This window comes from Xiphophorus maculatus, chromosome 8 (assembly GCF_002775205.1).
Source record: "Xiphophorus maculatus strain JP 163 A chromosome 8, X_maculatus-5.0-male, whole genome shotgun sequence".
NCBI classification, from domain to species: Eukaryota; Metazoa; Chordata; class Actinopteri; order Cyprinodontiformes; family Poeciliidae; genus Xiphophorus; species Xiphophorus maculatus.
The window spans coordinates 19,940,015-19,952,408 of NC_036450.1; the positions used below are offsets into that span (position 1 = coordinate 19,940,015).

General features: G+C 38.4%; 1 protein-coding gene across 1 annotated transcript in view; it reads right to left on the bottom strand.

Annotated features, from left to right (window-relative positions):
• Positions 1-12,394, bottom strand: part of LOC102228440 (laminin subunit gamma-3) — a 129,810-nt gene that overhangs the window by 73,901 nt on the left and 43,515 nt on the right. The window contains exons 5-6 of the mRNA XM_014468646.2: positions 6,003-6,191; positions 4,495-4,612 (exon numbers count right to left, since the gene is read on the bottom strand). Of these exons, the coding sequence (XP_014324132.1) occupies positions 4,495-4,612; positions 6,003-6,191 (307 nt within the window). The remainder of the gene's footprint in view (positions 1-4,494; positions 4,613-6,002; positions 6,192-12,394) is intronic.

Here is a 12,394-nt window from a genome sequence, read left to right on the forward strand (position 1 = left end):
TGTAGATTCCCCCAACCCAAGAAACATCTTGTTGAACCCCATGCATGTTGTTTGCAGGCTCTCCTCATGCACCTCTCTAGGTACTCAATCCAGCTTTTGCCCACAGTCCAAAATCATCCATGTTAGGTTAACTTGTCTTCCTAAATTTCCCTTGGGAGTGAGTGTACCTGTGCATGGTTGTTTATCCTGTGTCCCTCAGTGTTACCCTGTGATGAACTGGCAACCTGTCTACAATGTACTGTCACCAATGACCCTCTAGCACAGCATTTTGGAAAGACAACATCACACCAATGGTCAAACACAGCGGTGGTGTGATGGACTGGGTTTGACTTGTTGCTTCATGACCTGGACGACTTGCCCTGATTGATGGAGTGATGTCCCCTGGAAGGAGAACATCTGCCATCAGTTTGTGACCTTAAGTGCAAGCACACTTGGGTTATTTGGCAGGACAGTGATCCAAAGCAGACCAACAAGTCTATGTCTGAAAGCAGCACTGACTAAAATCTGACTGCAGGTTGGCTGTGGCATAAACTTAATTGGACCGTTCATGATCAAAAACCCTTCATTCTGAAAGATGCAAGGGTGATAAAAAGAAAGAACAGAGTGTAAGGGGGGAAGTACGTTTTCTCAGCACTGTAATTCAATAGCAGATGGAACAGTTTGCCATGTAAAGTGCCTTCTGTGAATTGGTGCTACGAAAATAAACTGAAAGGAATTACATTTAAAGAGACATAACACATAGTGCCATTTTATAGCATAATAAAGTAACATAATAAATTAACATAATTAACATAATACAGTTTATGTTAACTTCAGCTGTTAAAAAATGCTATATAAACATCAAATATGACTTCAAAGTTTACTTCCCAATTTAAAGCCTTGAAATTAGGCCTCTGTCTCTTTAAAAATGCTCTCTTTCTGAAACTCTGCCTTCAAGAAGTCATTCATTAACCCTTTAACAATGTTTAACCAGAGTTACACTGAGAAGTAGCTCCTATAATGAGCTCAGCACATGCACAGTTCCATCAGGGGTTTGCTAATTGCTGTTGGCTAATCTGAAGGAGCTGAGTGGAGGAGTTGCAGGGGGAGTGCTGCTGTGACATTGAAGCTCGGATGCATGGAAACTGCAGCTCCTCGTAGGAACTGCACCTTGAAGGCACCGCTAGGTCCTCCCAGGCGCACAGCTGAATGGTTGCCGTGGGAGATTAAAGGATTTTTCAAACATGCCTGAAAGAATCAAAGCAATACTCCAAGTATTCGTTTGATGAAGGAATAACATTATAACAAGATGTAAAGCTCAAAAAAATGTAAATTTTACATGATACTTCCCCTTTAATAGAATATACTACAGCAGTAAGCATGTGCAGTGTGTATATACTGTACCTTTGGGGATATTTTAGTTAGAGTAAAACAACATTAATATGCAAGAATAATTATTATTGTCTATGCTCATTTAAAGGACTGAGATTTCTCCTTCAGTAGGTCCAACAACATTGATACAGATATTTAAGTTGGAAATTTTATCCAGATATCTCAGTTACAAAGACGTATTCTGACAAATCACGCATGTGATTTCCTTACACAACAAACAAGATGGAAGAGACAAGCTGTTGAATGAAACATAAAGACTCTCTAGAGTAACTCTGATAAAACTCAAGTGAGAAAGCGCGCGAGTCTACAGTCGCTTGAACTTTGTCCAAATGTGTTTGATTGTGTTTATTGATTGATTCGTTGTGTTTGAGACTGTAACATAGAATCTATTTCAATGAGGTGCCATTATAAATAATTCAATTATCCCAAGGCAAGCTGCCTATACTTGTTTCTGCTCTAGTGGTCCGGGTAATTCACACCTCAGCTAAACAGCCAGAGTTTGCTGCATGAATGACAGTACTCGGCGTGTGTGCGTGAATGCATGCTGCCATGAGCTTATGGATAGTATTTTGACATACTGTCTCTGCTCTAAAGGAGAATCTCCCTTATCTATGACAAATTTATGGAAACAAATCAAAGTCAGAGAATAACATTTATCAGAAAGTGTGTAACAATTTAAAGAATATATTTTTAAAATCTACAAACTATAGTTAAAAAAAAAAATGTTTTTTTATAGCAATTCTTGTTTGGTTGTGCAAGTTTCTTTATCGCATTTAAAACAAAACAAAACACAAGAAAGACAAGAAGGAACAAGGCCGATACACTACCGGGTTTCAAAGAAGGTCATAAATTCAAAGCTGTGATCCAGTATTTTGCGATTTTGTTAAAACCAAAAAAATATGCTCACTTTGCTTGAGTTTATAATGCATTTACTGCCAACCATAAATTCAATATTGTGAAACAAATGTTTTATTTTATCTTGTGTAGTATTTTTATAACAACTTTGGGAAACATGCTTTTGAACCCCTACTCTACTGTCTGTTGTCATGATATCCAGAGTAAGGTGGTAGAGAAAATAATTGATTTAAGCAATCATTGATATGCAATTCAACACTATAATAACTTAGTATTCATCAGGCAGCTACAGGGTATGCAAGAATAGACTTCTCAGGAATTTAAATACGGCAAAATACTTCTCTGGCACACATGTGCACCATCCTGTACATTAACATGCAGAGTTGCACACATAGTTATTTAGTATGAGCACTTCAAGGTCAGACAAAGTTGAAATGCCCCTTTTATCATGAAAAACGCATGCAGTGGGTCAATGCATCTTCAAGATGCAAGAAAGGTGTGCAGAGAAACTCTAAAATTGGCTTTTAGTGTGCAGAGTCTGAGGTCTAAATGTGGCTCATACCTCAGGAATGAAAGCAACTCTGCCTGTCTTGAAATCAATTGAAACCCTCTGAGCTCATTCTTGTGGCATGCTGGAATTATCAATAACAGGGGCGAGTTCAAACGTAGAGAAACAATATGCAATATGTCAGAGAATGCAGTGCTTGTATAGAGTTTTACCGAAGCAACAATGAAAATATCTAAAGATATCTGTCAGTCTAAGGTCATGTCAATGTTGATGATAGTTTACAAAAATATGAACTCTCTATCGCTTTAACACATTTTGGTGAAATTGTGAATTTATGTGAAACACAAAAATTCAAAACAAGTCAACAGGCTGCTGTAATTAAATGTTCAGCAAATTAAAAGTTTCCTGAGTTCAGCAACATTTGTTTTGAGAGGCTCTTCAGCCTTGCACCGTTTGCCATGTGTCACAGCCTCACCCAACTCAGGATGATGAATGTCGAGAATGTCAATGTTCACAAGAGCTACTGATTCAGCATCTGTATTATCACCAAGACTGTGTAGACATTGGCATTTTTTTAAAGCAATAGAGGAAAAAAAACAAGTTAGTATTTATAATTGAATGAAAAGGTTGTTTCTATAACCAAGCAAGTTTACACTAATGTTTAAGTCCTGTGCTTTTAGATTGAAAAGGTAACAAATCCTGAAAAGACTATCTAATTGAAATAAACACAACTGTACATGTAATTAGGCCCAGTTAAAATGAATATTTAGTGGACAAGTTTGAATTCAGAAAATGTAAAGGGAAACACTATATAGTAGAATTAGGTCAAGAGGCATTCTTACCTGGGTTGTATTTATTAAAATAGTTTTATTGCTTCACACATAAACAACACATTTGACAGAAGGTGGTAATTGTTGGTAATCTCTCTACTTGATTCAGTTAAAAAGATTTTGGACCACAAATCATCAACTTTGTAGTTACACATGACTTAGAGATTATAAAGTTTTTTTAGATGATAAACTTAAAAAAAAAGACAAACCACAATAAATCCACAAAATGAAAATAACTTTGTCACCTGAAGAAATTTGTTAAATACTAATATCTTAAGTGTATGCAAAAGACAATGAAAGGATTTCAACCCATGGTTCGTTACAGTCAGTGTCTCCACATGGTGTTTAAATAGTCTTTCCATTGGTCTACATTGAGAAATTGCACACATTTTTTCTATCCATTAAGAACATCTCCGAAAATGTATGACTGCAATAGAGAAGTTTTAAAGTCAATTACCACACGAAACACATCTGCATCAAACAATGATCATAACGGACCTGTAGGTTCTTAGTCTTTGACTAAGTACTTAATGATAATCTGAACTGTAAATGACTGTAAATAGGTGAAATTTGAACTCTCTACATCTTTTTACACTCTAAAATCTGTGTGCATAGACTGTTGACTCATGGGCTACATTTTTATTTTTATTACCACACAGCAGGAAACCACTTGTCACCCGTTTGTGGTCCAAGTAAACAAAACGTCCTGACTCTAATTTCAACTTCAGCCACACTTCCTACAATCAGAAAGTTGCACAGCACTGTCTGTGCCTTTCATATCTATATTTATTGTTGTCACCTTGTCTTGTAAAATACTTGGCTCATCAGAATGTCTTAATCCTCTTTTCATAACTACATAATCTGTGGGCTCAAACTAGTTTTCTTGAACATTAGTATTTGTCTTAATTCGTGACGGTGCGCGTTGTTCACCTGCAGCCGCCTGGACCCAATGAGTGGAAGCCAGCCTGACACGTGTCGCACTTCTCTCCTGTCACGCCAACTCGACACCGACACCTTCCTTCTCTATCACACTGCAGACTTAATGAGCCTGCAAGGGAAACAGACAGATCATACAGGAGCATAAAAGAAGGAAATACCTCGTAAACCGGAAATAGCGGAAGGCTCATTGAAAAGAAAAATCATCCTAATAAAGATGATTGAAAATCACATTAGACAAATCAATACGTCAATAATACCTTTTCATAATGGGGTTAACAGGATATCTTGTTATTGACTTTCCTTTGACAAACTTCAAACATAATCATAGAAGAGCAGGATGTCATCTATCGGCTGCACTGATATTGTGCGACTTCAGCTAATGGACAAAAAAGACCAGCTGGGGCAGAAAGAGGAGAATAAAGGGAGCCTGATGGAGTCTGTTATAACCTTTGATCAATATAATGGACTCCAACAGCTCGGTGAAATCACCTTACACTATTTATATGCAGGGCAAAGATGGTGGACATCCTCGTTCATTTTCGTCTGTGACCTGATGATGGTGGCTGAACCAAAAGTTCCCCATGGCTTAATGAGCAATGAAGCACTTCCCTGATAATGTTCAGTGACTCGGCTCGATCAAATCACACCTGCACATCTGATTGAAGTCATTCTTTTAATGGTCAAGTGATTATAAATCTGATGAGATATTCAAGATATTAAATGAGCAATATTTCTTAAACTATAAGGACATAGGCCTTCTGCTCTCTAGTAAAATTTGACAGTTCCCTTAATCAGTGGGATTAAGGGATGTGGCATTATTAATATTTTAAAATGTCTGGCCATAACTCTTGTAAACAGTAATACCACTGTGCAATTTTATTTGTTGACTTCAGTAAATTATTCGATTCTGTGTAGACTATAAACTTTTATCAAGATGAGTGTTTTCTACATGATTTAGTAAAATTACTCTGATTTGGTTCATAAAATACTCACTGTAGTAAACAATGCATTAGCACCCCTTACAATAACTAACCGAGGTATTCTCCCCAAAGAATCTATGTTTCCCCCAAATATTATTCTCCAGTTTTAGAAAAGAGTTGAGACAGAAACTAACAGCACAATTAATTGTGTTGAATTTTACTCAAAATGCTTTTAAATATTCAACAATTTACAAGTCGTTTGTTTGGCATTCACCACTGTACTTCTTTGAGCTGTCCCCATTTTTTAGCATTTCTGACAGTAGTCTTGGCGAAAACTGCTTAGGATTATGTTTACACTTCCATACTGAGCAAGACTCCTAGGCAGAAAGTATCTTAAGGTCACTTTTCAGGCTACATAAAAGCTATGGTATTACTCATATTATAGCACTGAGTCCAGTAGCTAGTCTTTTGTTTGTTTTGGGTATTTTTTGTTTTTTTGAGAATACTCACGAGAGCAGCGAAATTAGCAGGCAGTGATGGGTTGTAACTGAGATTTAAGGTGTCATATGTGCAGCTTACCATTGATATTGCAGTTGCAGGGCAGGCACGCCTCTTCCGGATCCTTCCTGTAGTGATTTTCCTTGCATCGTTCGCAGTGGGGACCATTGGTGTTGTCTCTGCAGCTCACACAGCGCCCCCCGCTGCCAGTGCTCCTGTACTGCTCCATGTCAAACACGCACTCGTCTGATTTCCCACTGCAGTTACACTCTGTGAGTAATGGAAAAAAAAGAAGACAGGAAAAGAGAGAAGGCAGAAGGTCAAGCGAGGAAAATCAGGAAAAGCAGGGAAAGAGAGCCAAGGAAGAAAAGGAAACCCATCAGAAATAGATGCAGGGGGAGAGGCACACAGACAGGGAATACAGTATGTGTGAGGGATTATGTGTTCTGGGATTGGATCATAATTTAGAGGCTCGTTGCTAATCTCATTTCACACGGGCCTAATGAGAAGCCAATCGGCTGTCAGGGGGCACTTAGATAACAGTAATTCATGTTTATACAAGAGCAAATTACTCAGCTGATAACGCACCATCAAAGCCCTCGTAGCCCTTGTATCAAATCCCTCCTTAGTTTACCAGTTACCCTGAGGGGGGACTTAGGTGAAATTGCCCATTTTATTATGAATCCGGCTCTCTGTTGTGCTCAAAATAACCATACGATAACTGTTTCCTTTTAATGAGACGTCTCAGCAGTATTCACCTTACATAATCGGCTTATATAAAACCTAGCATCGCAGCGCTGGGCTTAATGAAATTTATTTTAAGTAACTGGAAATGTTGTTTAAAAATATTTAGTCAATAAAAATAAGTTGCGAGTTTAAGGGTACCCACACATAAACAGTGCCATTACAAGTATCCCGGGCTTTAAATATCTTACAGAGAACTGCTTTTAACCCGGAAACGTAGAGAGCATGGCACAACTGAAAACCAAAGACTGCCCACTTCAACTGGTAGGTGGGAATGGGCTTACCACTTCAACCTACCAGCTAGGTTGAGAAGCAAATGTGATGGAACTAAATGTTTTACCTCATTTGGTTATTAGCATCACCAAAAAAAAGAGCAAAATATAATTGCTTTGTCATCAAAACCCTTCAAGACCAAGACCAGACATATCACTGACACCTCCATTATGGGCACATATATTCATCTTTAAGTTGTTGCTTAGTTTTCCCAAATTTCCAAAGTCATGACACAGCAAACATGTGAAAAAAATGAACTATGGTCAGACGAGACCAAAATGTAACTTTATGATCAAGTTGCAAAAAGTAATGTGTAGCACCTTCCTTTTACGGGTTCTATTATGACTTGGGCAACCAAAAATGACTGGCCAAGGCCGGAGATCACTTTAGTGAAATTTATTACGCTTTTCTTCATATGAAGAGGAGAGGTGCAGAATATGTACAAAGGACATCCAAGGCAGAATGAAACAGACAAACAGCATCACCTTCAGTGTGACTTGTCAGGAGTCTAACCACAGACTGACTCCCTGGCAGAGCCCTGCTTTTAAAGCCACAGGCTCCGCCCACAGAAAGACCAAACAAGAAAAAAATAAGTAAACAATTACTTCTAACTCAAGAAAACGCTTGGAGTATACAAAGTAATAATAAATACCAGGGGGAGGGAGGTAGTAAAGAAAACATATATTAAAAAACGTGATCAAAAATAAAATGGTCAATTTAATAGAAAACACTCGATACGTTCTGACGACATCACTACGTCATCATGCGCCACAACCCGGAAACAGCCCTGCTTGAAAATAGAACCGGGAAAATGTTTGAAGCTGAAAATAACAGGCTAGGAAGGACGATAATAACTGCAGCAGGAGCACAGCGTGTGCACCCACGACGAACCGCGTCAGTTTAAGCTGCAACAAAAAGTAAGTTAGCGGTTGTGCATATGTTTGCGTGTATGTGTGTGTGCGGGGATTGCTCGCATGTTGACACGGACTGTATAAGTTCCAGCTCGCGACGGTTCTGTAGAGGTTGAACAAGGTTTAGGTTTTGTTGGGGCTTCACATTGCAACAGGATAACAACCTTCAAAAACCTTTTTTATACTGTATGTTGGAATAGGTAGCCAAAATAATAGCCAGGAACTGACTAGGCTATTACATCACACTGGTCAGATTTTAATTTGTATTCCATGTATCATTTTGTTCACACTTTACAATTACCTTCTCTTTGTTGTTCTGCTACATTAAATATTTAGAAAGTACATTTGGAATTTTGGTGATCTGGAAAGATGTGTTTGTGTTTAAAAGCTTTTAAAGCTTTTAAACACTTTTAAACGCTTTTAAACTACTTTGACCTGCCAGCTTTTAAAGCTTTTAAACACAAAAGGATTAGTGTTTAATTCTATACATACGCTTTGACAGATGCAGTCAAGGTCTACTTTGACCTGCCAGATTTAAATATAAATGCATTTTCTGTCAAATAAATTTGTTTTTGATTGGAAATGGCAGTGGCATCTCTCTAAAGATAGTACAATACTGAACAAAGGGCAACATTTTTGAAAAGAGCTTCTCTGCTTAATTTACATTTTACACTGCGGTTCACTGAAGTTCTTTGCCGTATCACACTTGTTTAAAATAATGTCTGCGGTCTGCAGATGATGATAAATCAGGTCTATTATGTCTGCTCATGGTGCACGAAAAGCACAACTATCGCAGCCCGAGAGTGTTTTGGATCAAACGACTGCAGACTGGCTAAGCATACAGATTCATGCCCATAACTCAGAGTTAAAATGGTCGTCATTCTAATGCAATATGTGCTCTTATCTCACAGCAAATAAGTTTGCTAAAATAATTAAAGTCAAACCACTGTAAAAATGTAGAGGTAGAGTCCTTCTCTTCATTCTCAGTTCTGAAAAGGAAAAACTCTTCATTGTAAAATTTATTGAATGACAATATACAGCGGTAATACTCAGCTCCTTATTTTTATCTGAGGGATTACCAAGGATTTTAACAGCAGAGGAGTTTTAGACCAAGGAGTCCTTCAAAGGACAAACATGAGGAGAAGACTTAAGAGGCTAGAGTTGGCTGATGTCACCGAGAGAATGAAGCTACCCTGGAGTAAACTCGCCAGTGTCACACACATGGATCGCCATATTTAACTTGAAAAAATGTCAGGAGTCTGACATAAAGTGAAAGAGGAAATCCCTGAACAGGATGGCATTTTCATCAAGAATCTCTGAGTCTGTGTTGCAGCTTAATCATGTCATGTGAAACTTGCCAACATCATACGAGCGAGGGGACTCCAGCATTGTTAAATTTATTTTGTTTCTGTAGGAAACCAATGTGACTCATAAGGACGTTATCACTATTGTTAAAGTAAGTCTGTTTTTGTTTTTCTTATAAAATAAAATAAAAATACATGTACAAGTCTGGTTAAGCTTGGGCATAGCATTCCAATGAGTGTGGAGATAAAAGAGGAGATAAGCAAATGTTTGGAGTTCATGGGGAAATGCAACAAATTTCCTGATGTGAGGTTGGCTGTGTGGCTTTGCTTATTGCTTGTGCATGTGTGACATTTTCACACATGAATGAGCTGAACTTAAATCTACAGGGGATAGATAACTTTGTGGACAACAAACTGATATTTCTCTCATTTTCCCCACATTAGCTTTGCAAATAGAGGATACCCAAAACGCAACAAAAGTACAGCTAATCACTGTTCGACCTATGTGAAGAATTCTGCCATCGATTCTTTTGTTTTGGAAAAAAAAAAAAAAAAAAAAAAAGACAAGTCACTTCAGCTGATGTCCTGTCCCCTGTCACAAGATCCCAAAACAGCATCACAGGAGGTGCTGCTGGAACTGATCAATCGTCAGTCTGACTCCATTTTAAAGAAGTTCAGCTCACTTACACCGAGTGACTTTTACGTTTTGCTTAACGAAGCCATTTTCCGAACTAGCGGCGGGTGGCTCAGAAGATGCCAGTGTTGTTTGGCTCGACCTACGTGTGTGAGCAGACGTTCAACATCATAAACGTCAACAAAGCCCATGAAAAATCCAAGTTAACGAACCAACACCTCGGATCTATCCTGAGAACTGCCACAACAAAACCAACTTCAGCCTTCGACGAACCGGCAGAAAAGGGACCCCACAACACTGTTCCTACTGTGTTATGAAAAAATAACTTGTGGCAAATAATTTGTACCATAGGCCTTGCAGGTGCATGCTTTAGTAACTACTAAACCTTTGACGTCATTCATTTAATAGTTCACACAAACACATTTGCTCCTGGCCTGGCTCTAATGTCAAATTTTAGAACCCACTGTGACCCACGAGTCAAAAAGTTTCCCCTTCCCTGTTCTATGTTGATATGCATCTACAGAACAGAACTTTAAGCTGCTAAATATTCCAAGATTTAAATGACATAAATATGGCACAAACTGTTTTTATGAAAAGCATAGTGCTAAGGAAAATGATTATTTAATGCTAAAATACACTTAATCTTACGACATGTGTAAAGGGATAGCCAACACTTTATTTGGAACAGTTTTCTGTTCCAAATAAAGACAGTTTTCTGCATGGGGGAGCTCACAATAGCAGATATTCAAACAAAGCAGGGCCCTTTTCCTCCCCCGCGGACACAGAGCAATAAAATTTACAGTCCGAAAGGGGTCAGAGACTTCTTGGCGCCAGGGATCTTCCGTATCAGGCAGAGATGACCACGGGGTAGTCCGCCCTCTGCTTAGATAAAAAACAGGCACCTTTGCTATAAATCAGGAAGTCCCAACTTTCTTTGGGGGCCTGAGGGAGTTCTAATTGGTCGAAGAGCAGAATGCCTTTTTTGCATATATTAAATAGGGAAACACCCTTTTGGTTTATAGTTTCAGGTCATCACCGGAGAGGAGAGAGTTTTTTTTCATCTTTTCTTCCACGTGGGCGCCTTTGTCTGTCTTATGTGTTGTCTGTTTCATGTTGTCTGTATAAAATGTATATCTCTGTACCTCTGCAGCTCTGTTAACGGATTCATGCGGTGCTTAGTATGAATTAAACTATGTGATCTGTGACGTCATTGTGCCTGCCGTTTCCTTGCCAGCTGTGACGAGATCCGCTCGCGACCCGGCTAACAGGAGGAAGGAGAGCCATGCTTTTTCCAAAAGTTTAAGCTAACCTAATAACTTTCCTCTTAACAATAGATAAACTGTATCCATCCAAATTGTCATCCATCTGAAAATGAAATACAATTCGGCTAAAATGATGATGATACACAATAAGATTAAGGATTACGTTAAAGACTAACAATACAATAAAGCTCCTGAAAGTAAATATGAAAGCGAGAGATTCACTTCAGTTTTTCCCCTCACTTTATTTTAAGTGCCATCAATTCAAAAGGTGGAGAAATGAAGAAATAAGCATCTCTCTAATAAAAAAAAGGACTTCCAGCAGATGGAATATCCCAAATCCCTTTGGATTTACTGAGCTAAAAGTATATTTTCAAACACTAAATGCATTTTTCTGACAAATATTGATTCCCCTTGCTATCACGTTTACAGTCCCACTGGTTATAGCGCAGCCAAATCTGACAAGCACTGTCCTCCTCCAACGCAGAAAGTTGCTGCATGAGTCAGGCTCTGATTGGCACTGGTGGGCCGCCAGTGCACAAATTCAGCTGTCTCCACTTGTCACCTCCCATCCACTCTATCTTTATCATTCCAGCCAGTGGTGCTGCTGCCGCTGCAGGTCAGGCAGGCTGACAGCCAGGCGGTGGCACCGTCAACAGCAGCTTGAGCCACTGTCGCATTTCTGCTAGTGTAGACTGTAGAACGTGGCATTTAGTGACATTTTTAGAGATTTAAAGACATCTGCTAAAGACAGACTTGTGTGAACTTATACTCAGGGGTTTTTAAGTAACAGCAGCATCCTAGTTACCATATTATCTGTACTAATTTAGGTTTGGCCAAAATGTACTCTACTTGTAGGCCGAGATCATTTGAAAATGTTTCTCATTTCTAAAGAAAATGGACAGAATAAATATTACTTTGTAGTGAGAAAGTTCTAAGTTGTATTGCTTAATGTCTAGTTTTGATTTATGTAGTGCCATCTAATTTTGCTTTGTTGCCATCAATATGCTGAAAGTGGCATTTAACAAATTGCTTAAATAGTTTTCAATCAGACTGCACCATGCTGTGTAGTTTTAGGTGCTAATATTTCGTGCATTAGCCATCTGTAATATACAGCTCTGGAAAAAAATTGAGATCACTTAAAATTACCAGTTTCTCTGATTTTACTCTTCATAGGGATATGTTTGAGTAAAATGAACATTGTTCTTTTATTCTGTGAACTAGTAATATCATGTTGCTGAAATTCCAAGCAAAAAATTTATATTTGCAGAAAATGAGAAACAGTCAAAATAACAAAATAGATACAGTGCTTTCAGACCTCAAATAATGCAAAGAAAACAAATTCATA